Genomic DNA, 27,929 nt, shown 5'->3' on the forward strand with positions numbered 1-27,929 from the left:
AACCCATATCACAGATGTGCACTTTCTTATCGTCACTACACCAGTGTGGTGTAGTGGTTAAGAGCGGTAGTCTCGTAACCTGGGGAACTGGGTTCGCGTCTCCGCTCCTCCACATGCAGCTGCTGGGTGACCTTGGGACAGTCACACTTCTTTGAAGTCTCTCAGCCCCACTCACCTCACAGAGTGTTTGTTGTGGGGGAGGAAGGGAAAGGAGAATGTTAGCTGCTTTGAGACTCCTTTGGGTAGTGATAAAGTGGGATATAAAATCCAAATTCCTCCTCCTCCTCTTCTCTGGCTCTCAGATTACAACACAGGATTTCAAGATTTAGTTTACACTAGTGAAGTAGCTTGACCAATTAAGGCAGATAATATTGTATCATGTAAAGTAGGTTGATTTGACACATATGCTTTATAACTTTCTTGGGTTTTTAGACCTAGGTGGATCAGTTGCAGAGATGTATCTTGTTCCCACCTGGCCTTGGTGCGGCCTCTGATACCTGCTTAGCACCTAAGAAGCCTCATTTGAAAGTCTTCCACCTTCTCCCATAATTTCGTAGTAAGACTGTTACCAGATGCAGATTTCATGACTTCAACACCAGCCAACCATTTCTTCCTTTCTTTCCTCTGCCTCTCCCTCTCCCCCTACTTTTCTTTGTTCACTGTCTACCCTAATGAAGAGCTCTAGAGATAGTGAAGCCTTATTTTGTGATATTTTGGTTGGATTAATAATAGTATTGCCCTAATATGGATCTAGAAACCTTCAGTATAGCTAGTTGCACAACTTCCATTGTGCACAGCCTTTAGTACAGCTACTGATACATTTCATTTGTAATGGCAGAGACTACAGTACAGAGGCATCGCCTGGAGATCACCACAAAGGAAATGGAGTGCAAACTTTGTCTGTCTGGCAGCCCTCAAACCCTGAGCATGAATTCTCATCTCAACTGGGGTGGCCTGCCTCAGTGAACTTCGGAAGTTGTACTTGCGTGAAAGAGTTCTCCTTCAGCAAAGTCACGACTGCAATCCCCCAGGATTCTCTAGAGGGAGTGATAATAGGTCTCAGACTCTTGCTACTGGTTCCTAGACATAGTACGATGTTGTGGAGCAGCTCTCTCACACAAATAGAGCAGATCAATTACAGCCATTGGGGAGTTTGGTGGTAGTGGGGGAACCAAACATAAAAGAAGACAGCTGTGCAAGTAGATTTCGTTCCTAAACCTTTTCCGGGAAAGCCCTTATCAAGAGAGAGAGAGAGAGAGAAATGGGTGTTTCTTTATAAACAAGTTTTCTGTTGTAGCATACCCAATCAGTTTTTATTAATAAGTATTCAATTTGTATTTTTGTTTTCTTCTTCCCCCTCCTCTCCCCCTCTACTCATCACCTGCTGGCTCACTCCTACATCCAGCAATCTGGGATTCCCATTGGGCATAGGTGTGTTGCTTGACAATTTTCTTTTTCTTTCTTCCTTTTATTGTTTTTATCTACTTACATTTAGCCATGCTTTAGAGATGGTGCAGGTTGAGGCCAGATGCAGGTGCAGTTTTGTGAAAATACACCTGGTGTCTGTTATCATATATATATAGTCATTTTCTTCAGTGGAATGCAAGAGTAATGTAACATAATTCACTCACCAAGCACTTCATGTTGTGGGCCTTTTTAAAGCCCGTATTAAGCAGTATTTTTTTCAGGTACAAAGAGGTACATTTTAACCCAGAATGTTGTTGATTCCCCAACAGGATTGTAAGAGCATCAACATCTCCACAGGCACAATCCCCTTCCTGTAACTATTATCTGCCTTTTGGTTTTCCTGGCAGACATTTTCAGGGGCAGCTATTATACTGGGGCTGTCACAGCTTTAAGAACCACCACCACTTGTAGATTAAACATCTGGGCTCCAGTGAGGACATGGGATTTCGAGATGAAACATGGAATTAATTCCTAGATGCCAAACTTAGTCATATTTTGGTGGTGGACACTAATTGCCAAAGTTCAGGAACAAATTTGCTAAGCTTCTTCAGTTATTTTTGACCAGCTGGAGTTCAGAATACTTATTTCTGTAAGCACTCAGCATCCTTTTAAAACTGAGTTTCTTAGCATCAACATTTTGAGAGCTGTACTTGTAATACTTTTCAAAATGAAACACATTGTCCTTACCAGGAGGCAGTCAGAATGGAGGAGAGAAGTGGTTGTTACAGTAATAGATGTTATATTAGGTATGCAAAAAAGAAAAAGAAAAAAGACAGTTGAATTTTAAAGCAGAATTTCCAAATGAAGTTTAATGACTTATAACATTGCATGAATTTGTCAAGACTGATCAGCTGGATTGCTGCACAATGAATACTGAAAATGTTCTGGTTTTTAGGCTTATAATCGCCTACAGGCATTCAAAAAATCAAAATGTTGTTTGATGGTTTCAGAATGTTAATGAAATTATTATTAATAGCTCATATATTAATCTTAATGGTAATATGTAAATACAGGCAAATGCAAAGCTGTGTTGACACCTAAAAGATTATTTTACTCACTGAAAAGAAACCTTGGATTAAACTCCAGAGATCAAGCATCAAACCTGCTTATAAATCCACTGAAAATAAAAATGTTCATGATACACATTGAAAACATTAGTGATGAGATGTTGTAAACTCCAGATTCAAATTGTTTGCTAGGATAAATTTCAATTAATATTTATGAAAGTTTTTACTCAGTTAGTACTAGCCTGCTGTCAATAATTTTTCACAATTTTTTTAAATTTATTTAATCAGTGTAACATATTTATTATCTGATAAATATACTTCTGGCAGATCATTTTTGCCAACTGGATCACAATGGGCACCCATAACTATTACTAGCTGATTTTCCCCACAGGAATAAATCAGTGCATTTAAAAATGTAAAATACAGGTAGCAAATTTTAATGTAATTTTTGAACCCTGTCCTTACATGTACATGTTTGAACTGGCAGGATAATTTCTAAGGGAAAGGGGAATCTCTTTGTTTACAGAGTGTACAGAATGTGTTGTTCCTTTTAGGAGTTTATCTGTCATTTTAAAGCTTTATTTTGCAAAAAAGGACTATACTGTCCAGGTGGGGGGAGAGGAAGGAGAGGGAGAGGAGCTTACTTTAGATATGAGAATTTCATGGCTTTTTACCTATTTGAGGGCCCTGTAGAGTCAAAAGCATAGTACACTTGCTTCCCAAGTCAAATGACAGACCGTAGCCGCCTCAGTGTCACTGTGTTATCATCTTGTGTTAGCTCGAAGCACTCCCTGAAGCCGATCTAGGTTGCCTAGTCCTAGATGAGGTCTTCATGGGTGCTGACCATAAAAAGTTCATCAAAGTAATGAGGCGAGGCGAGAGCTTGGCGCTCATGGGCAGAGCTCAGCACCAAGGAGTGTGAACCGGCTCCAGCTGTGACAATAAAACAGCAGGTGGCTGCTGTCATTAGGGGTGGCAGATGAGGCAAGGGACTAACATTCAGCCCCAAAAACTCTCATTTGTTAGCCATCGCCACTCTACCATGCAAAATAGTTTCCATCTCAGTCAATTTTACTTTGCAAAATATTACGCAGTCGCCATATGAAAATTAGAGCCTTGGGTTTGCAGGTTTCTTTTCAACTTATTATCACAAAGCTCTACACCATCACGCTATGCAGTCAATTTCTGGTGTGTGGGGTGTTTTTTTCCCACCCTTTCAGAACAATTTGAAGAGTCTTGCAGTAATGTTATAATGTGGCATTTCTATTCAGGCATGCATTTGCTGCTTAATATTTTTGAACGTTTTCTCAGGGCTTTGTAATTGATTTATAAAAGCCAAGCTCTCTGCCTCCTTCTCTCTTTTTTTGTGTCTGCTGTCTGCTGCACATATCAGCTGTAGTGCTGCTTGGCTGCATTCTTCTAGAAGTGCACTGTTACCAAATTACCTTTTGCCTTTATTCTTTCTATGCGAATGTTTGTTTGAAAATTCAGATTTTGGGGGACTGGTATTCTAGTAGGTTAACGATGTCTGTCTCCACTTGCCTGCTTATATTCCACATGGCCCTGGAAGGATGTGTGCAGATCAGAATTAACTTCTAAGTTTGCATCCTCTGGTAGATACTTCATTCTAATGTTGATGTTGCGGTTCAGCTTACCACCTGGACTATGTATTGGCAGAATAGGTGTGGAGTAACCATAGCTTAAGAGAATAAATTTTGAGGGGAAGTGAGTGGAGAAAAGTGGAGGATATTAAAGTAGGAAAACTGGGAAGTATCCTCCCTCTTTTTTGTCATCCCTATGGACATAAAGGTAATACAGTGGTACCTCGGGTAACATATGCTTCAGGTTACACACTCCGCTAACCCAGAAATAGTGCTTCAGGTTAAGAACTTTGCTTCAGGATAAGAACAGAAATTGGGCTCCGGCGGCGCGGCAGCAGCAGGAGGCCCCATTAGCTAAAGTGGTGCTTGAGGTTAAGAACAGTTTCAGGTTAAGTACAGACCTCCGGAATGAATTAAGTACTTAACCCGAGGTACCACTGTACTGGGAAGGAGGCAAAAATGTAGATAAGAGACTTTCTCCTTCTTCTTCTCTGTCTCCTACATGGTGGGTGCTTCTAGGGTTACAGACATGAAGGGGATGGTTTTGGCATGCTTGGGGGACATTTGCATAAGTACAGTTAAAGAAAAATTACGGTGACAGTCCGGTGTCATGGACTGGTTGGGTGCAGAGGAATGGCGGGAGGCGCCAGCCAGGGAACCCCCCAGGGCCTGGGGATTGGTGGTCGGACGAGGATGAGTGGTCAGAGGGAGAAGGCAGAGAAGGCAGAGAAGGAGATGTTGGAAGCTGAAGAGGTGGCAGGGTTTGGTGAGCAGGGAGAGTCTGTGTCAGAGAGAACTCCCGAAGCTGAAGCAGGAGAGGAGGTTGGCCTAGAGGCAGAGATGAGTCTGGCTGGTGAAGAAGCACAGAGGTCTCCCCCTCCTGCTACAACCAGCTCCCCACCCCACTCCGCCGCACGGTTTCCCAGGAACAGGGGAGGAATGAAGCAGTACGAGCAAAGGTAGGCACAGAATGCTTGGGGAAAACCCTGGAGAGGAGGAGACTTTGGCAGCTGTGGAAAAGTGGAGACCTTTAGGCTCCACAACTGCCTCATAGGAGCAAGACCTACCAAAGAAGAGTGGCTGTGCTCATTAGGACAGGCACTCGTGAGCATATCCTGTTTGTTCTAACTTATTACTGTGTTAACTTATTGCTGCTCACTCCAGACATGCAGTATCGAATTAACATACCTAGCGTACTCAGTAACTGTGTTAATGGGATGGGAGTATGAACATAAAAGTGGGGAGTAGAATGCTCTGCTTGGAGGGAAAGGCTGCCTGGAATCTTGAGCAGGGATATTTCTTTTAGAAGGGAGGAATGAGGTGCCGGATTTGTTGCGGGCCCTACTTGTATGGTTTTATTTCTGAATCTTCCAAGGGTATGGCTTTAATGTGTTGCAGGAGTGCTTCTGTAAGTTGACGTTTTGGTGCTTTATGACAATGCTGTATCCAGGTTTCTGAGGACCCTTGGGCAAGGCACCTGCCATGGGTTCCGCTCCCTCAGCAAGATCCATCTCCTCACCACCATTATCGCCAGCTGCTCCCTCTCCTCTTCTTCCTCATCAGTTTTGCTATGTATTTGCTGATGAGCAAGCAGTCTGTGGCATCTAATGTTGCTCCTCCTCACCGCTGCAGTTGTCTGCGCAAGCTGAAACATTATCATTTCAGTTTCACTGAGCAGAGGAGGTGGGTTTCCTATAGGGTTGTGGTATGGCTTCCCAACATCAGTGTAGGGTTAAAAGATAAAGGTAAAGGGACCCCTGACCATTAGGTCCAGTCGTGACCGACTCAGGGGTTGCGGCACTCATCTCGCTTTATTGGCCGAGGGAGCCGGCGTACAGCTTCTGGGTCATGTGGCAAGCATCACTAAGCCGCTTCTGGCGAACCAGAGCAGTGCATGGAAATGCCTTCCCGCTGGAGCGGTACCTATTTATCTACTTGCACTTTGACGTGCTTTCAAACTGCTAGGTTGGCAGGAGCAGGGACCTAGCAATGGGAGCTCATCCCATCACGGGGATTTGATCCGCCGACCTTCGTATCAGCAAGTCCTAGGCTCTGTGGTTTAACCCACAGATAGTCAGGCCCAATTATGATGGTGCAGAACTCATTTAGTCCTTGTCCTGGACTGGATTCAGTAATATTCTGGGTGAATATTAGAGAATCACCATGGACAAGGAAATGCTTTCTTTTCAACGCACCTGCCTATGGACAGATTGGTAACCACACCTGGGAAAGCATTCATGTTCTGTCATTTGGCAAGGCACGCTTGAATTCACTATGTGGGGGCACGTCAATCACCAGCAGCCAAATGAAGAAAGTGTCAGGAGTAAACAAAAGCAATTACATAGCATTAAACCAGAAAGAATACAAATAAGTGAACAACATCTGATCAAAGAGCAGTAGATAACCTTAAACATCTCTTAAACCCATCTGATAGCTTGGTGGCAGAGGCAGATATCTGCTTATGTCTCTGTCAGATAAGAAATAATGCTGATTGCCAACCACAACAGAGGCTTGGCTCTTCAAATGCAGAATATATTTCCTTTATGTTGCACACCACGATGATATCTTTCTTCTTTTCATACTTTTTTCATTTGATCGTTGTATAAGGACATTTCAACCATTTGCGTTTCAGTGTTTGCATGTGAGACTGCTATTCCATCTCTTCTGACTCCTTTTGCTTTGCCACTGTAATAATTTCCATTGTGGCAAAACAATGCTACAAATACCCTTGCGAAAACACTTGTCTATCCCATAAAGATCATGGACCTTCACTTGTAGTCCAAAATTAAGAGATATGTGAATGTGCCTCCTGGCAAGAATTAAAACAAGGCATAAGGGCTCTTGATGCTGGCAGATCAAAGCAGGTAGGGAAGTTTATTTGATCAGTTTTCAGGCAAAGTTGGGATCCCAGGGTTACTGAATTTCTTTAGAAAACACAGGATTCCCCCATGCATTTAAAATGTTTTTACTTGCCCTGGATGGCTTGTGGGTAATTAATAACAATATTTTTAATAATTCTGTCATTCACTGTGGACTGTAGATCACAGCTCATACATGAAAAAGCCCATGTTTCCATGTGTGATACACTCAGAATGTAAGCCAACTATACTCATCCCAGGCTAGTTAATGGCTTATGAAGTGTGTGGTTGAAGATGCACAAATCATGCCTTTTTGATACTGAGCCCAGGTGCTGGGAAACAAGCCTTTGTACTGACCTCTCACTCCTTATTCTAGTTGTACTATTGTGAGAAGCGCTCCCAGTTAGAAATGTGATTTTTGTATGTTGGAAATTATAACAAACCCCTCTTAGTGGTTTTGCGGATGTCTAAGTGATGACACTTACTGCTAAGAGGGTACAGAAGACAATAATGAAAAGAAAGGGTGGTGCCTGATAGATTGGATAGGGGTTGATTTTATCACAACGGATATACTATGGAGTAATTGTAGAAAGTTTTGCTATATGTATCTTGGCTATGAAATTTGTAGTGCCACTGTTTAGTGGGCTGTAAACACAATTCATTCTGTAAGCGCTAAAACACCCTTATTTGGCATTGCCAAAGAAGAGCCATGCTCTCAGGTACTGTCATACTATTGGAAGTTGATGTTAATCTGTTTTTGAAGCAAGGCTCTCTGTAAAATCTAAGCCTAAGGTTGCATTTCACAACTTATGAAAAACAAAGTCTAGATTGTGGAGAGCTGAGAGGTGATAGCACAGATGCAAAAAGCACAGGGATTTTTAAAGTACTTTTTGCAGCTGTTAGATTACCAAACACTTGTTAAAGGTGATGGTGTACAGATGTTTGGATGGCAGTAAAAACAGATAATTAGAAACATAATTACATAGTTATATTGCATACTAGTGCAACTTAGTACTTCAGCTCCCTGAACATTGGCACAGAAATAGTTGGTGCCACTTGGCACCAGAAACCTCTAATTCAGGGGTTGGCAACCTAAGGCCCATGGGCCACAAGCAGCCCACGGGGGTCATTTAACCGGCCCTCGAGCCACCCGCTCTGTGAGTCCCCATGCACAGATCTAAACCAGCGCAGCACTGCGTGGGGACTTGCTTCCGCGGCAACAGAAATCATGCATGCGCAGATACCGGAAATCGCAGACAGGCGCACTCATGCGCGCGCGATCCGGCCCACAGAGGGGTCTCCACTGGAGTGAACTGGCCCAGGCGAGATAAACCTTGCTGACCCCTGCTGTAATTGTTATAGTATAGTGTGGTATAACAGGAGGAGTCCATCTGATTTCTCATTGCAGGGAGTTCCAAAGCCTTGACCCCACAATAGAGAAGGCTTCCTCCAGAAAACTTCCCTATCAGACTTGCCTTGTAAGAGTTCACACAGAGTTTGTTTCCTTATTTTAATGGATTTATATGAAACTACTTCAGTTTTTACATTCGACTATCCAGAGACCAGGACATTATCTTCTGCCGGAATAGAAAAAGAAGCAGTCTGGACCATCCTTTCCATTTGATCATGCAGGTCTAATAATTCTCTTACATCTTGAACAGCACATATTGATGTCACAGACACAGCAATGGAAGCATCTTGAGAGACAGTTCTCCCTTTTTTGAATGATAGATATAAGAATATGCAGGAAGAGCAGAGCTGATTGATTGATAGTGAGCAACTCATCCATAATGATCTGTCCGATATAGACAGTAAATTATTCTGAAGATTGATGCAGGTCATTGAACAGCACATCAACAAACCTGTTGTCCATCATTTTGCTGAAATGGGAGTCTGGGGCACTGACAGATACTCCACATAAGTCTACACAGTGCATGGAAGGTACAGAAAGGTTTCCTCCAATGTTTCTACATTCCAAAATGTTGCCTTCTGCCATATCATTCACACCTTCACGTGAACCTCAACCTGCTACCAGCTATCTTTATTTAAAAGCAGTGGGAAGTCAAAGCTGATTAAATAACACAGTTATGGAATGCTCTTTCCATGAGGAGGCATGCAGTTTTTTTTTATTATAAAAACATCAAATTCTGCTTCTGAGAGTTAAATTCTACACAGTGGATGTATTTCCATTGTTAAGTCATTGCTGTTAAACTCAGTGGTCCTTATTTCTAGATCAGTTTGCTTTTAATGATAACCTATGCTGCTTCTAAAACATTATGGGCTTCATTTATGTTTGGTAATCACTTTTGGATTCCTTGTCAAAGCTACTCATATGAATTCTCATCAACACTCCACATATTAATCTGTATCATAATGTGTATCAGTTAAAAGGCTTGCTTTGTGCTTTTGTGCATGGATGCAAAGAATGAGAAGATAAAAGTACTTTTGCTAAATGGATTGATAGGTTTAATTGCTATTCTGGATTGGAACTACAACTCTCCCTGAAATGTTTTGAAGTAGTAGAGGAAAAATTTAATCCATTAAAAACATCCCTTTTCTAGCTTTACAAACAGTCTTGCTAAGGGTTAACTTACCAGTGTCAAGTTATTCTAAAACAAAATTCCAGTGTTGGCAGTACTATAAGGAGAATGTGATTTTGAAAACCAATGTTGTTAACTAGCCCTTGTTTTGAGGATGATTTCAGAGGTCAGACAAGTTTCATCAGCAAGTTCTGTTGCTAGTCAGTTCGAAATATGTGATACAGATTGATCACTTAGAATTCTCTGTGGAGTAGCTGGTACCAAGGTGTATACTTTTGAGCTTCAGTGTTTTGGATTACACAGTATATTTTCTACTTGCATAGTATTTGCATAGAATTGTTCATACAGTATGGACATTTCCTGGTTAACAGAGTTTGGTTTCTATTACTAAAAGCAAGTCAGCACTGTTCCTTTTAAAATGTATTAGTGTTTTATAGACACTCATATTGTTTGTCCCCAGTGAGATGAAAGTTGCTGATGAAAGTTTTGGTGGGCCAGTGAAATGCCTGCTTTTAGGAATCATACCTGCTCATTTTCCTTCCATACGTGATGCTTGTTCTCTGAGTCTTAAAAATTTTATTTAATGGAGGAAGGGGAAAAAAGGACACCATACCTGTTGCTATGCTTCAAAACCTGAGAAGTCTAGTGACAATTTACAAACATGCTCCCCATTTGTAAATAGATGCATCATTAAATCCAGCAGAACTTATTAAAAGGACATAATTTGTAATTGTGTTGAAGACATGTTAAAATATCACACTACCCCACCCCCAACTAAAATTTGGGCTGCCATTCTTCAAATCTACTAGCTTCATATGCTTGATCTTATTTATACTTGTTATGGAAAGGTAGACATTTCCTATATTAGTCTGTATTACCTATTCGGATTCCATCTGTTGACAGCCAGCTAAGCATATGAGCTTCATGGCAAACTTCCATGTGTTCATTAAGTGCTCTTAAGATAAATTAGGATTAGGATTCAGACTCAGGCCCCTCTTTTTGTTCAGGGAGCCTTCAGATAAATTCACTCCAGGGGGTTCCTCTGTTCCTACTGGCCCAAGGTGTGAGTACTGAGTAAGAAAATGAAAGTAGATGAACAGAGCTAAATGCCACTTGCAATGTCTAGAGAGGCACTGTTTTTATATACATATTAATAAGTGGTATGACGGAGGTACACCATTGATTACTTTTCCTGTTTAAAGTGATTATGTCAGCAGGTCAGATTTCTAGGTCATTTTTCTTGGTGTGTTTGTTTTAAAGAGAAAAAGCCAAACAAAGATAGAGAGATTTCCTGATCTGTTTCTTCTACTCCAGCAGCTGCGTAATCCAAAGAAAGAGGGCCAAACGTCTCTCTAACTCAACAATGGATTTTGTAAATAGAATGTGACCAGTATCGTTTACTTGGGTAACCTTTGTTTGTAGAGTTTAAGTTTGTAGGAGCTGGCTATGGATATTTTGTTTTATTTCTTGGTATTTAAGGAATGTGCTGCTGGTTTATGGCTATACGGAAAACTACTTTATTTTTTAATGTTTCTGAACAGATTTAGTACAATTGTCTCTTATATACCTACCTGCACTTACTGTGCTGAAGGTGATGGCATAGGAGGTGGATGAAAACCTCTTGGATGTTAAATAATATATGTAAACAAGGCATTTTTGGTTGTCTTTATGAAACTGGGACATTCATTTGCAGTGGTGGCAATTTCTGGCGATTGTCTGATTTTACACTACAAACACCACCATGTCCTGAACCCCTGACCTACCTGGTGGCAAGTCAGTATGTCCACTTCCAAGTTCAATAGTCATGAAACACAGTCCAGGGTAAGACCACATATACAAAGTCCAAAGCCCAGGAAACTCCAGTCCAGAGGCAAACCCAAAGCACTGTCCTGTAGAGGCCATGGAGCAGCCAAGCCAAGGTCCATCCACATAGGTAGTTGAGCAGACCCAGCACCTCAGCTCTGCCTCCTTTTTATACCTTCCATGCTGATTGTAGCATCGGGGGTTGATAAGGCATGTGACCCTCACCTTTGCCAAGCCTACTCCAGCTGAGGAATCACACTCCTCCTCCCAGACCTAGCGAGCCCCACCTGTTCTGCTAGGGAGTTGGGCTGTGAGTCCTTACCTGCCTCAGCCTCCTAGGGCACCCCTCCTGCTGCTCTCTCTGCCACCGTGTTCGTAGAGACAGGGGCCCCTCTGATCCTTTGCATTGACCCCCATCCCCTCACCATCCTCTGAAATCCTTGAGTACTTCCTTCCCCATCTCCAGTTTGCCCCAGTGTGTCCCACTCCCATCTACGCTCCTCGCCGGGTTCCTCTTCCTCCTCCCCATCATCCTGCCTGTTCAGGGCATCCCACCCTGGCCATCTTTTCTGTTGGTGCTGTGCAATACTACAGTGGTACCTCAGGTTACATACGCTTCAGGTTACAGACTCCACTAACCCAGAAATTCAGGTTAAGAACTTTGCTTCAGGATGAGAACAGAAATTGTGCTACGGCGGCACGGTGGCAGCGGAAGGCCCCATTAGCTAAAGTGGTGCTTCAGGTTAAGAACAGTTTCAGGTTAAGAACGGACCTCCAGAATGAATAAATACTTAACCCGAGGTACCACTGTACTTCTGATTTTTTATATTCATGCCAGTTATGTGCTCACTGGAAGGACAGACCCTGAAGCTGTCTTTGGCCGCCTCATGAGAAGAGAAGAATTCCTGGAAAAGACCCTGATGTTGGGAAAGATGGAGGGCACAAGGAGAAGGGGACGACAGAGGACGAGATGGTTGGACAGTGTTCTCGAAGCTACCAGCATGAGTTTGACCAAACTGCGGGAGGCAGTGGAAGACAGGAGTGCCTGGTGTGCTCTATGGGGTCACGAAGAGTCGGACATGACTAAATGACTAAACAACAACAACATGTGCTTGAAACTTTCCTTGAATAGATTATGATGACTGTGCCTAGTGCTAATGATAAGGGAACTCAGGAGTTTCTTCCAAATGCCTCTAATTCCCAGCACAGGACTGCATGTGAAGGAGTCATTTGAAGGTCCAGCCCAAGCCATGGTGCTGCCTAAGGTAGAGCAGCAAATGGTGGCCCCTCTCTCACAAGTCAAGGTGCACAGTATTCAAGGCCAGCCAAGTTATTTAAGCACCTGAGGCAGACAGTCCCACAAGCATCTCTCACCCTTTGTTTCAGTAAAAATGCTGGAACCATAAACTGAATAATTAACAGTTTGCTGCCCTTTCATGACACCCCTGAAGCTGCCCTTTCATGACACGCCTGAAGCAGCCACTTCACTCTGCCTAATGTCAGGGCCGTCCTGGTCTTTTGTCAGACCTTTTAAAGAATTGCATCTGCAAAACAATAACCTTTCTGCAGTAGCAGGATAATATTTGGTGGTGGTTTCCCATCTTTCCTTCCAACATTTTACTAATGCTATAGGAAGAAATGAAAAGGTTATCCTGTTGACAAACATCCAGCTTTCAAGAGGAGATCTGTGTTATACAAGGAATATTATGGGGAAGGGAAAACTTCCAGTATCAAAGTCAGCTTGAAGTAGCATAGATACATCCCCCTCCGACATGTATATTTCATCCTCAAATAAACGTATTTCTCCTGCCTTGAACAGTAAAGGCATGTTTATGCTTAACTGTTGGCTTTTTCCAGGAGGGAGGGAGTTGTGAATCTTTCTAGATATTTTTAATTAGGTATTGCATTTGACATAATGTTAAGTACATTCATAAGCTCTGGCTTATTGGCCTTTTTGTTGATGGACTCCTTGTATATTTGTACGTTAATTTTATTTTTCTTTCTGATAATCAACTAGGAGGGAGGTTTCTGATTTACAAAAACAAGACTATTGCTAATTTCAGATGTGTATATTGAGATGGTTCTGCTTTCTGCCCAAAAGCAATGGCATTAAATTTGGAATGCCTTGTACTCTTATTAGGACTGCGGATTTTATGTCAGTACTATCATTTTCCGTATATACAATAATTTTTGTGACACTTGCATAGTCACCATGATGATACTGCAATAGATTATTCTGAATTTGAGATGCTGCGTTGTCCATATATATATCACTCAAATATGAAAAAGGAAGAATCAATTGTATTTTAATGTGTTTCTTTTTATAAAAAATAATGAAGTCGCTATCATTTTAAACATACAGACTTATATTCTTACACCCTGAAGGCTGCACAAAATAGAGATTTTCTGTAATAATGCGAATATGCCCAAAGTAGATCAGACATGGAGATGAGACATTACCATATATGTAACAGAAAATATACTGTTTCTTGGCTTTTGTGGCTCATATATGCCATAATCCTACAGTATTTTACAGTTCTTGCACTGTCCATTAGTGGAAGCATGTCCAAATGAATTCAGCATTTAATGTTAAAAATCTTATAATATGCCAGCTTGATTTGTAGCCCGTCATATCATGGAATGCTAATTAAAATCATATTTTTGCATATGTCATGCCTTTCATGTACATATGCAAATAGGCTTCCAGTGCCTTTCAGCTATTAGTAATTAACTTTATGAAGGACAGCTGTAATACATAATTAACAAAAATGTTTGCAAGCCCTTTTCACACTGAAAGTAAGAGCAGTAATTTCTCTCTCTCTCTCTCTTTTTGGTTATCAAAGATGCCATTTTAGTTTGAAGCCTCTCTGATATCTATAGTCTTGAAGTGATCACATGACATAATTAAATTGATGTAAAGGCATTAACTGTGAAAGTATATTGAATAATCACCTATATGTTACAGTTAGTTGTTAGCAAAATTAAATGAAAGCCCATTGTTTTTTAACATACAACATAATGCTAGGTATTATGTTCTTTTTGTTTTTAAATATTCTGGCACCATTAGTGCCAAATTCCTGTTCAATGCCTGTAGTCAAGGAGTGATCAAATATTACATATTATTGTCTCTCTCTGCTATCCCCCTGGGCCCCAACAGTGGTAGCATTTCCAAGCAAAATCTTCCAACTGCAGTTTTACATTTCAAAGAAAACAACAGTTAAACCAAGAAGATTTCTTTGAAATTGAAATGGCACATCTCTCATTAGCCACATGGGAGGAGTTTATTTTGTGTTCACTAGTATCCTTCATTTTTCTCTTAATTCTGGCTAGCAGTCAGCAACACCTGAGATGGACACAGTTGGGTCCGGATGCACATATTGGTTAGGCCAGGCAAATTCGGCCCTCCAGATGTTTTGGGACTACAATTCCCATCATTCCTGACCACTGGTCCTGTTAGCTAGGGATGATGGGAGTTGTAGTCCTAAAACATCTGGAGGGCCGAGTTTGTCTATGCCTGGGTTAGGCCAAGGTTTCAGTGGTGTGTTCATGGGTGTTTGTGTGCATGGCAGCTAAGCTTTCTGTATTTGCTCCAGGAAGCATCAGTGCAGAAAATGTGTAGAGCTGTCCACAATTAACCAGTTATAGGAGAACTAAGCAGCACAACCCACCATCCCAATCCACCTCTGCTCTTTGGATTCTTATCCTTCCACAATGCATATGTCTTGGTTCCAAGTTATCTGTAAATATGGGTTGTGCTATCTTGCCTTTTTATTCCTAGCAAGCTTGTTGCCAAATATCTGTAGGATTCAGAACAAAACAAAAACCCTTTCCCGAGAAGGACTTAGAATGTGCTTTTTCACAGTGTGATGGGTGTGCCAATGGGTGTAAGCTTCCCCAGAAGGAGTAACAGAGCTCTATTGTGCACCCCACCCCACTCGGTGTGCCAGACCTTTGGAGAAAAGGGGGCCTTTTGTGCATTCTTTATCCAGTGATCCATCCCCTACTTGAACAAGGAAGCTTCCATTTCTTGACCAAGTGGTGGGCAGGCTGGATAGTGATGTGAAAGTGTGCAAAGACCTCCCATCATGGCTTGGTATGATACTTATGCTGAGAGCAGCTTTTGTCAACCCGGCACTGTCTGACGGCCCCAGCAGCACATGCTTTTGATTCAAGAGACAGAAACTACGTGTGGGGTAAACTGCATGCCCTTGGTATCTTTATCAAGATCCTATTGTCAAAAACAAGAGTAGGAAGGAATGGTCTTTTAACAGATCCAATCTCAGCAATGAAGGGAGTCAGACTGGGGGGTGTTTTGGGATCCCTCCTTTCTAGCTTTTATGTTTTATGCCTGGCTAAATTGCTTAGGAAACTGGATGTGTGCCCCCACGGCCATAGGAAATGGAAAGCTCAGTATCCTCCTTTGTGCAGGTTTTATGGTTATATTATGTTACCATGGGTGGTTTGTAAAAGCAGGTGGACCTGCTGGCTAACTTTTGTGAGAAGGAACAGTTTCACATTAATTTTACTAAAACTAAAGTAGTTGTATTTGGGTAAGAGATCTCTCACATTTAACTGGGCAATTTCTAACAACTCTATATGACAAACTTTTTTGTTATTTAGGGGTCCATTTCACTGCTAATTCCTAGTTCACTAGGATGCTATTCTCATTAATGCAAGTCATATTGTATGAATGACCCTAAAGCTCTTTTTATACAAAGGGAGACAAGTTGTTGCTCCTGCCCTTAACATTTTATTGCCTAAGGTTGTTCTCTCTTCCCGCCCCCCAATATTATATATTGTAGAACTTTAAGGTCTCTGCCAATCATCAGTCCAAGAGTTGGAGAATGTTCAAAATTTCTTTCTGAAGAAAGTTTTGGTCCTACTTGTTAGCATTCCTGCTGCAATGCCCATGCATAAATGGTTTGGCCTTCTATCCTGGCTAGAATACAAGTTCGGCTCTTAAATTTCCGTGATGAAATTCTCGTTCTGCCTTCTTCATGTCTGGTTTGCATATTTCATGGCTCACCCTTCAATTCTCAAAAGCACGTTATTGCAAAACATACACTTGCTAGAGAATGTGATAGTGAGTTGATTCCAATCCAGTCAACATGTAAATTGTGGATACGGTTTTTGTGTGAGAGAGCTTATTTGACTGATATGTTAACGGTCCATTGTCTAGGTTGTACCCATGTATTAAGATGAACCAGGAGAAAGCTAACTATTTGAAGTTAATTACTTTGGTTCCATGCGGATTTGCTTTTAAAGAATTAAGACTCCATGTTAATGCCCTCTAGCTTTCTGGTTGGCCACTATCAGAAATTACTCTTGGAACAGACTTTCAGTGTGTTTTGTAAAACTGTTATAGAGTACAGCATTCACTACATTAACCACTATCCCCTATATAAAGATCCATGTGAAAAATATATGTCTGAATTTAGCCACAGGGATTTTTTTGTTACATCAAGTGAGTTTGTGTGCTTTTTTGCTTTTGATTAAGGAAAATTATGTTACATTGTGTGCTCCTCTCTTTGCATTGGCTGTAAGAGCCAAATTTGTGGCTCAACTCTGAATGCCTTTACCTTTGTTATGGCTTCTAGCAAAATAAATGAAATTGTTACTAATACTACTCTGATATATCCTTTGGTGAACATGTGGTTGCAGTGCTGACACAGAGCACTAACCATGTTCTTAATATTTCTTACACAGCAAGAGCCTGAGGGAAAAACAAAAATCTCATCCTTGGGCAGTGTGTGTATTTATTTTGTATAAAGAAATAAAACTGTGTTTGTGTATTCAGGATTTTTGCATGGTCTTTTGGTACGTCCCCTGTATTGTGCTGTTAGGCTGCAGCCCTGCAAAATTTCCAGAGTATGTAATATTGCGAATGCATGATATTTAGGGGAAATAAGTTCTCTAAGCCGGAAAGATAACAGAAAACTAATTTTGTTTTTCAGGGTGGCGTTTGTAATGAAGAAGCACCTAAATACTCACTTACTTGGAAAACACGGAGTTGGCACACCGAAGGAAAGGTAAAGTAACTATTTTACGGCTCTGTTGATATACAAATCAAGCTATAGGTTAAAAGCTGTTCTGAAAATGTTACACAGAGCTGCATCTTTGTTTGTTTCTGTGTGCATGCAAAAGCAGAGGTGGTAATGGTACATAGACATAATTTTGACCTGTTACTCACTTGTCCAAATAGCTGCTATGGCTGTGTGTGTGTGTGTGTGTGTGTGTGTGTGTGTGTGTGTAATACAAGCCTCTCTCTTGCTCTCCCATCAATCCAGGTGTGATATATTATTACTCAATGGCAAAACATGGCTTGAGATGAGAAGGCAGAATGCTATTAAGATGCTTGCCATCTCTGTGTTATGAACAGTATAACATAGCCACTTGACAACACCACAAAAAGTTATAGGTGTTGAACAGAGGATTGATTGTTCTGAATACTTTCGTTAGAAGCTGGAGGGGTTTTTATAGATCATCTAGTCAAATCCCCTCACACTGCCAGAATTCTTTAAATAAAGTTATTGTTTGACACACCCCCACTCAGCTATGCATTAATTACACATTTAATTGTTTGATATAGCCAAATCAATCAACATTTGCTCCTATTTAAGATTTCAAGGTCTGAAGCCACCTTTGCCAACCTGCTGCCCCCTTGGAATACCTCTCCCATCAGGCTCAGCCTTTTATTTTTTTATAAAAATATTTATATACCGCTGTATCATAAAAATCTATCGCAGATGTTTTCAACAATATAAAAACATAAAACCAGACAGTAAAAACAAGTTAAAAGCAAATAAATGAATACATCAGCAGACCATTGTGGGGGGTGTACTCTTAACTGCCTGCATAGACCTGGCAGAACAGGGAAGTTTTCAGCAGGTGTTTTCCTCGTATTCCCACATTGGCACTTTACTTGGATTCTTTTGTACCAACAACTAATTGGTGGAGGCACAAGTCTTTGACCGTTTTAACCCCAGTTGTTGCTTATGGGATGGCTTTGCTACACAGAGAAAGGTAGGAATAAATTGCTTGAAATTCTCCCTACCATAGTGGTCATCGACTTCTAGCTAATTCTGTAACTAACCATGGGCAATGAACAAAGTTTATGAAAACTTGTGGGGTGAAGTGTGAACCCTTTGGGTTTTTTTAGTTAGGGTTTTCGAATCTAATAACATTATGGGACTTTCTCCCTACTAAATTCATCATTACAGTTAACGTTGACTGCCTTGAGTATTTGTTCTCAGGGAATTTTGATGTTTGCTTTTTATTGAGAGATATACCAATATCTGAAGCTGTTTATCTCTTTCAGTTAAAAGATTTAGCCATTTTTGTCTTTTTTTCTTCTTGTAACAAGCTGTTGATTCACAAAAAAGATCCCTCTTTGCTTTATCTTTTTGATGGGGAGTCATAAGCAAACACGATTAATAAGGCTGACATTACAGATAAAGCTATTGATACCCTCAAAGTGCCACTGGATTAGTCAGTTCTTTACTATCCCAGTTTCCTCAGAGTGGATTATTTTTTGATTTCCAAGTTGATCTCTGGATACTTTAAAAATAGTTAGTGTGTCATTAGTTATCTTCTAGTCCCTTTTATATCAGCTGAATCTTCCGCCATTCCAATGAGAGTTCTAGAATTATGCGAGAGGGTGAAAAACTTTCCCATAGCCACTATTTATAATTTTATATCAGAAAGATCTTGAGCTAAGTACAACGTGAGATGGGGGAACTCACTGCTTGCATGAAACAAGAGGTGTACCCTGTTAGAGCTAGAGGAGTTTGCTTTATAAAGGATGGCTGTTCTGGAAGCAGAATTGGATTCTGCAGCACTTTCTTCTCATGTTTTATTTCATTTCAAGCGCTCTAGAAATATATATTTCTACTGAGGTGCAGTTACTGTATAATTATCATAAATACTATATAGAAGTCACTTATGCCACCCTTGTGACTATGTGTACCATTGTAGCCTTATGAGGCCCATAAAGAATCACACTGTAGGTATTCAGATATACTATCTGAGCCTAGGAGGTATGATTTTTAGGTGTCACCTCAGATAAAAAAACAAAATAAAGGAGTGTTTTAATCTCTAGCGGTATGGAGTTAGGCTGCTATTTTCTGTTTTTCCGAAGTCCTTCTGGGTGATCCTGTTTCTCCTCTCTGTCTCCCATACTACTTCAAAGCATTTTGACTAGATCAGTAAATACTAGCTTGCAGTAAAATAGCATGATGATGATGATGATGTTCTTCTTCTTCCAAATTTTAAACCCATGTGGCCTTAGAAGCAAATAGACAAGATCAGGACACCAACATTTTGCACTTAAACCTTACCTGAACTAGTGATGGATACAACAGATATGTGTTTTTTTTTATTTGTTTAAAAGAACACACAAAGCAGATCCAAACATGTTTATAGAAGTGAAGTTTTTCCTGTTGGCAATTCTTTTCATGGAAAATGTGGCATTTCCCCTTAATATTCTGTAAAGCTGAATAGTTCTGGCAGGCCTGCAGCCACAATTTAATTTCCCACTAGCAGTCCCTTGCTGGTGATGGCTTAGATTTGAGCAGTACGTGGATTGTTGAAATGCTCACCTTTTTCCAATTGTTCTTTCTGGAAGTTTTTGATTGGCTTAAAGAAATACTTCAATATCACACACACACACACACACACACACACACAGTGTTTTCACACAAACACTGAAGGCCTTCGCATAAACCCAGACATATAAACACAGAAGCAAGAGACTAGCATTTTTATGATTATTTCTTTTATATGTTATTAATTCATTTTGTGTAATCACAACAGCCCTGCAATGTGGATGTAGAATGCTAAAGCAGAAAGTGGTGTGGCTAAAATTCATGGCTGAGAAGTGATCTGAACCATGACTTCACAACTAGGGTTGCAGTCCTAATCCTATTTACCTTGGAGAAGATGCCATCGCTTTCAGCTGGACTTACTTCTGAATAGAGGCTAGGATTGCGTTGTGACCCTCAAAGGATAAAATGTATTTTAAAGCAAACCCTGATAAAATGGAACTTGTCCCCCCCTTTTTTTGAAAGCTAGTGAGAAGAGAGCAACCCGGACAAGTTACAAAGCAGCCCTGGAGACAGTAAAAAAAAATGTTGAAAATTCCGAGTAGGGAGACATAACCCCCCCCCAATCTTCCCTCTCCCCTTTTCTCTGCAGCCACAAATAAAGCCTTTCTCCCCAAGTACTTGTTTCCTCCGGTAGGGAAACCTCTGTGCAACGCAAAACATATTTTCCCCACTTCATTCCTCCATTTTAAAATGGAGCTTCCCCCACTCCCCAGTTTGAAAGGAATGTATCTTGGGGCCCCCAAATCTCCAAGCACCCCAAACACAAACACACCCCATGCTTCACAAGCCCCTACCTGCAAAAAAAATACATACAGAAGTCACCTAACAGTTTTTTTGTGTCCTCCCCTTCCCACACACAACAAATACACAGAGAAAATATTTTCTTAAGAGCTTCTTTGTTGAGGGAACGTGTTTTTCAAAGAAGGCACTCAGAAGATATTGTACTAGACTGCCTTACAGGAAAATGTATAGACTTAAAATTTTTTAAGTCTGGTACATTATATAGCGGAATGTTGTTTGATCTATCCAGCTTCATAGTATAGCATTCCCGTACCTGTGTAATCTTGAGCAAAGCTTCCCATTTCTTCTTGCCCTGTTAGAACACTAGTTTTTTGGCTACAGTTCTGCAAAAAACAAAACCCCAAACCCATTATCTAGGCCCATTAAATCAGCTGCTTCTTTATGGTTTGAATTTGATTCTGCTCTTTTATACATTGTGTATTATAGCAAATACTAATGGAAGTTAGCTAAATAGGCTGTGACAATTAAATTAATAATGCATTTTGTTTGCAAGTATTTAGCCTTTGTGGTTTGACTGATATATGCAAAGATGGTAATTTATTAAAAGTAAATTCATGTAATTGTACAGCGGAGTTTGATGGACCAAAAAATGTTGTCGTTCTGGCTATCATCAAAAACAGAATATTGAAATAAGTTCATAAGGATATAAATATATATATGCGCAGACACATAACACTCAAATTAATGTCCTGCATAAAGCAGCTTGCATGATCAAGCATACAGATATCTAAAACAAAGGGGTCATATGTGGGGGAACAAATCACAATGTACAGTACAATATTTTACCGAGAACATCTTATTCAGAACATACTGGTACTCTCAGTTCTATGTACTAGCAATTTGATTCGTACAAGATTTTGCATGCCAGTTTCCCAGACATACTTGTGTTACCTTATGTGATTGGGGGAGACAATTCCTTACAGGCAGACTCCCATGTTTGTATAAGATTCTCTGCCCTCCCCCACAAAAAAAGAGGGTGAGACAAGAATTACAATAGGTTGCCACCAGACAGAATGAACCTCATGCCCTGCTCTAGACTGTTCAACTGCTAGAGGACTGTGACTCCTAGACAACCAGCACAAGTCCCTTCGGCCCAGCTCCAGGGGAAAATAATAAAGGGAGAAATTTTGGATATAGATTCCCATAGCCCCGTGAACAGAGAACTTGACAAATCCTTATAAAATAACCTTATCATCCAAGGAGTAGCTTTAGCAACCATACACTCCAGGAGTGTCGTCAGTTGCAATGGAGATGCGTGGTAGAGTTGGCTTCCCAAGACTGGTGTCACTGGTAGGGCAGACTCATGGGCATGGTGTGGTCTGGGCTGTGTAAGCACACAGGCAGGAGCTTCACTGGTGTGCATGTGCAACTCTTATTTCACTCCTGCCCCACACCATCCAGATAAGTGGCAGCTGCACTGGTGTCAGAAGAGAAGCTCTGCAGTGTTGCCCCACTGCACTGGCTGCATCTGGTACAATTTTACATGTGGAAAGCATTCTAAAGATTAATGGTTAGGGGGAAAGAAAAAGCACACTGACTTTAAAACAAAAGTAATAAAGGTAATCTAACTTAGCTAGTAACATGTTACTGGCTTGCACAAAGTCCTGGGTTTCAGAGCATATTCAGAAAAGAGGTTTTGAGAGAGGATGGGAGGAGATTGAGAGCATGTTTGGACTCCTAGTCCATTGTTTCCAACACAACAAAGTGAGTAAATTTCACGTATTTTGGTCATCTGAGACCAATAAAAGTTTGCCTGCTTCATAAAATGGAGTATTATTTGTCCACTGGAGAAAGAAGCTTGACTCAGAAGTCAGTTCTATCTCCTTAGCAGCTTTGCACTTAACATGCCAAAAAACAAGCCAGGCAATTCTAACTGAATGCAGGATTGTGAAGAAGAGTTCCTGTCCTTCGTGTTTATTCAGAAGCAAAGCTTCAGATAACTGTCTATTCAGAGATCACTGCAGGGGTGAAAAATCACAGAGACTCTTGGTGATGCTGTTGATCAGGGGTTCATAATGTCTTCCTTTATTCCAAGTCACCCTGCCCTGATGGACAGATTCCATAGTCTCTACTTGCATAATGGTCAAAACCAAAATTTTCAGCATTGGTGTAATTAAAATAATAACATTGCCTGTGCAGTTTAACAAATACATGATGCTTCGAAGAACATGTTGATCACTACCCAGTTTGATTTGTCATAAAAAATGTAACTTTTTTTCGCACAGAAAACAAGTCCTCCAAGGTATTTTGCTTCAGATTGTTGCAACTGTGATACTGATTTATTGTCAGCTTGGATGTATCTCAAAACTGGCACATTATCCTCTGTGTTCAAGGGCATTAGACATTTGGTAGCTCACTGTCAGTAATATTCCTGGAAACTACTTGTGTATGTCATTGACTGGAGCAATAGTTACTTGAAGAGCTGTTGTGTAGAAGGGTGTGCTCAATGGTTAGCAAAAAAGGAGCATGAGCACTGAGCATTTTTTAGGTAGTTACATAATGTGAATTTACTATGGAGAGCAAGAGATTATTTTTGCAACTTCTGTTCCTAGTTCTGCTGGAGTTTTGCATCTACCAAATATAATGGCAGATTCATACAGATAACCGGGGTGTACTTTTTTACTTGCAAACCCTCTTCAGGTGTTCTTCCTCTGAAAGAAAACATGTGAAGGGGGCCTTTGGGTACAAGTGTAATCACTTGCCCATTGCCATTGCTGTCACCCTCCATGAAACGGAGGACGAACTTGTGCATTTCAGAAAAGCTGCTTTTCCAAGGTCCTAGAATGTCATGGTGCTGTCAGGCAAGGAATGTTCAGAGTGAGAAATTAACTCATTATTGTCAAAAGTACACTTACAAGTTAGGAAAGGACATGTCCCTCATTCGTACGTCTCTCAGCCACTCTTGGGTGTGTACCCGATGAGGCAGTTGCCGCAACAAAGAGACCTTTCCCCAACCTCGGTTTATGTATCTCCACAATCAGAGCTGTGCAAAAGCAGGCGTCTGTAGGTGTAATGCGTTTCTGCCCCCCCTCTTCAATTCTCTTCCGGTCCTGGGAGGCAGTGGTGCAGGAGAGGTGGGGACAGGGTGAGGAGGAGGTGTGGAGTCCTTGACTCTACCCCAGCCTAACCTATCTCCCCCTCCTGCTGAATCTATTCTTCACTCTCCAATCCTACATCTTCTCCTATCTCTGACTTTCATCTCCTGGCTGTTACAGGCTGCCCCAGATCACTGATCTATTCTTACAAGTCCGTCTCCAACCCACCTTCTCCCAGTGCTCACCCATCAGAATCCAGCCACCATTCCTCAGTGTCCAGCCAGTCCCTGACAGCAGGGTGCTCCTAGCTTCACAAGGGTGAAAAGAATGGTGATTAGGGGCAGCAGAGCTAATGGACTTGACTAATTCATGTGTTTATTTCAATGAACGAAGAAGACTTACTGAACAGTTCTGCGTCATGCACTTCACTATAGGACCACATGAAGAAGGAATTTGGCATAAACCAGCTATTTTATTTACATATCCACTGCCATTTTCATTATAAAGGATGCCATGACCACACCCTTGTGTGAATGGCTTGTCTGCCTTAGAGTGTCTCTATGTGGTTATGTTTCTTAGGAAGAGAACTCTAGGACTGGCTGTTGTCCCCACACTCATCATATCCTCTCCCCTTTTAGAAAAGTCTCCTTGTCAGCCTTGTGCATTTAGATTCACTGGTGATAAACATAAGGCCTTGGCTGTCTGCAACAGTAATAGTGAGATTATGGGAGAGCAGTTCTTTGGACATAAATATCATTACATGCTTAATTCCTGCAAACTTGTTGTGTGGGATAAACTTGGCTATTTCCTGTGCGCAGTGTGCCCAAATGCTGTGATGTCACTTAGAGTACATTTATTTACACAGAACCTGTACGGCTGCACACATTGGTTGATATGTTGCCATTTGCCAGCAGCATGCCCAAAGTCTCCGAGGTAGAGATGCCATTACAGGTGAGCTACAACAGTCACTACCCTTCCTGGTAAATTGTAGTTGTAGATATCTCATAGGATGATAATAAAAAGGGGAAGAAAAGCTGCCAGTCTATCCACCGAATGCTTCCCTCAGGAAATTAAACTGTGTGCACACCATGGGATATACATGAGATGACTAGCTAGCCCTCTAGGTTTCAAATCATATCCAGCAGATCTGAAAGATTTTATCATGATTTTCGTGTGGAAAAACCTCTGAACATCCTGTTCTTCCATATCATCTGTTAATTTAGGGTACTCGGGTGAATTAATGCACTTTTTCATTAATTTACTCATGCAGTGAAATGTATGCATACATTTGTAAATAAGAAAAAAAATGCCTCTAAACAAAAAAAGTATACTTTCTGTGTTGATACATGCATGTAGAAAGAATAATCTTAGAACAAGTATTTCTCTTGTACACACTCATACGGTTATTATAGATACTTTTATTTAAAACTCCCCCCCCAATTGAACCCATTAATCAGAGGCATATTTTTAGTTTATCAAAATGTGTTACTTTAATTGATTAATATAAATGATTAATTGCCTTAAATGTTGCAGTCCTAGTTTAAAATCTTTAGTTTCTTTCTTTCTTTCTTTCTTTCTTTCTTTCTTTCTTTCTTTCTTTCTTTTTTATAAGTGAATTGAGTAAGTCTCCAGTTCTAGAGGCAGTGATGCACAGCAGTTAGAATCCCAGACCAGGACTGGGGACATCCCTCTTCAACTCTGTACTCAGCTGTGAACCTCATTGAGTTACCTTGGACCAGTCACTATCTCTCACTCTAACCATCCTTCAAGGGTTGTTGTGGGAATAAAATGCTAAACAAACGACAACACCCTGAGTTTGTTGGATTAGGAGCAGAAAAAGTGTAAATGAATATTTCTGCTCTTTCAAAAGACTTCCTTATATTAGTGAATGGTTATTAGTCAAGCAAGAACTTTGTTCTGGATTTTGGCCACGTGAATATATAATAAAATTTGTAAGTATACACCTCACTTTTTTTAGTTACAGTTTAGTTCTGAAACGCACCATGTCAGTTCTTGAAGGCGATGCGACAAATTGTATTGTTAGATTTGTGTGTGTGTTTGTGAAACAAAATAAGAATGGTTATCCTAGCTCATCAAGCAGTGATGATAAATGTATCATTTGCCAACAACCTTCAGATGTTGCTGGACGATAACTTCCATCATTATCAAGCTATGCTGGCGAAAGATAATGGGAGTTGTAGTCCAACATTTGGAAGGCACCAGGTTGGTCGAAGGATGCTCTAGTCTAGGGTATCGTTTGGAAGAGATTTGACACTTTTTATGTGCATCTTGAACATGCCTTTGGAAAGGGAGATTGTTGCATAGATGTTAGATCCTTTTCAGACTCCTCCTTTTCTCCCCTACCCTTCTTTGTATTACTGTATATAGTACATTATGGAAAGGGATTTATAGCAAGGTACTTTTTGACATTTATGGATTTAGAATGCTTGGTGTCATGAATGCTCTCATGACTCTTTGCTTTGATCAGTGTTTATATAATACAACACATTTATTGAGTATGTTGTAAAAGAAACAGCACCATAATCTTTTGACAGTCTAGAGATGAAATATTTTCCATATATTTTTGAGGAAATGTATAGGAGTACTTTGTAGACTTTAGAGCAGATTGTGGAAATCTAGAATAAAGCATGTATTGCAGAGATTGAACAAGGTGTGCTATAGGTTTAGCTCCCGGTAAAATATGCTCTGTGTATAGCTTTGTACCTTGTCATGCAATTATCAGTGCCTTTTCCCCTGCACTTCCCAGCTGTACTGCACAATTTTAATAATATGATAAGGATAACTCTTCTGTCAAGCTTCACCTTGAATTTAGCAATGCTAAGCACAAACAAAATATTAAAGCATTAGATCAGAGAATAACAGGAACGATTTGACTTTACTATATAACTTCTGAGGTACCTCTAAAATGAGTATTATAAAGATATTTACCTGTAAAAGTTTCCAAGAATACGAAGGAAAGATAATAATAATAATAATAATAATAATAATAATAATAATAATAATAATAATTATTATTTATACCTCGCCCATCTGGCTGGGTTTCCCCAGAAACTCTGGGCAGCTTCCAACAAAATATTAAAATACAGTAATCCATCAAATATTAAAAGCTTCCCTAAACAGGCTGCCTTCAGATGCCTTCTAAAAGTCTGGCAGTTGTTGTTCTCTTTGACATCTGGTGGGAGAGTGTTCCACAGGGCAGGTGCCACTACCGAGAAGGTCCTCTGCCTGGTTCCCTGTAACTTGGCTTCTCATAGCGAGGGAACTGCCAGAAAGCCCTCAGTGCTGGACCTCAGTGGCAGAATAATTGTTAGAAAAGTCAGTTCATTTACATGCTCATTTCCCCTAACCGTAATGTCCTCAAAGTGACAGGAGGAACAGGAAAAGGCATGTAGAATTTTGTTTTACACTTAGTTTCAGGCTATTCAGGGAAAATTAAATGGTGATGTTTTCAAACACGCGTAAAGCAGAACCTTTGCATCTTTCTTTAGATCAGCTGGTCTTTTAGTACCTGTGAAATACTGTTTAGGCGTGGTCATGGTGTGCAGCATGTTGAGACTGCAGATTGTGGTAGAAGCACACCATGAGCAGAAGAGCTGCAGGCCCTTTGCATTTTCTGCTCACAAACCATAAACATCATTGCCATTTATTTTTTTTTGGTAGAATATGGAGCATAACAAGCATGGGTTTCTGGACATTTTATCCTCAAGTTGTTATCCAGCATTTCCTTTCAACGCTAAAGTTTCAGTAGAGATATTGTGTGGTGTGCTGCCATCACTTGCATGTGAGGTACAGAATCCTCAGATGTCACACAGACAGTCATTGACTGACTGATAGATTTAGCAAGGTTCAAAACCATTACAAGTGAATACCATGAAACACAAAACAGAATAATCCTTAAAACAATCCTAACTGGCAAGCACTTAAAAGGTAAAGGGTAAAGCGACCCCTGACCATTAGGTCCAGTCGTGACCGACTCTGGGGTTGTGGCGTTGCTCTAGCTTTATTGGCTGAGGGAGCCGGCGTGCAGCTTCCGGGTCATGTGGCAAGCATGACTAAGCCGCTTCTGGCGAACCAGAGCAGTGCACGGAAACGCCATTTACCTTCCCATTGGAGCGGTACCTATTTATCTACTTGCACTTTGACATGCTTTCGAACTGCTAGGTTGGCAGGAGCTGGGACCGAGCAATGGGAGC

The 27,929-nt window shown here is 40.7% G+C and overlaps 1 protein-coding gene across 2 annotated transcripts in view; it reads left to right on the forward strand.

The window, feature by feature from the left end:
- Positions 1-27,929, forward strand: part of ZNF407 (zinc finger protein 407) — a 334,843-nt gene that overhangs the window by 112,104 nt on the left and 194,810 nt on the right. For both annotated transcript variants that reach the window (XR_008331522.1, XM_053396659.1), the window contains exon 4: positions 17,231-17,305. Coding sequence is in view for 1 of the 2 variants with exons in the window: in XM_053396659.1 (XP_053252634.1) it covers positions 17,231-17,305 (75 nt within the window). In the remaining variant the exon portion in view is untranslated. The remainder of the gene's footprint in view (positions 1-17,230; positions 17,306-27,929) is intronic.

This window comes from Podarcis raffonei, chromosome 7 (genome assembly GCF_027172205.1).
Source record: "Podarcis raffonei isolate rPodRaf1 chromosome 7, rPodRaf1.pri, whole genome shotgun sequence".
Classification (NCBI taxonomy): domain Eukaryota; kingdom Metazoa; phylum Chordata; class Lepidosauria; order Squamata; family Lacertidae; genus Podarcis; species Podarcis raffonei.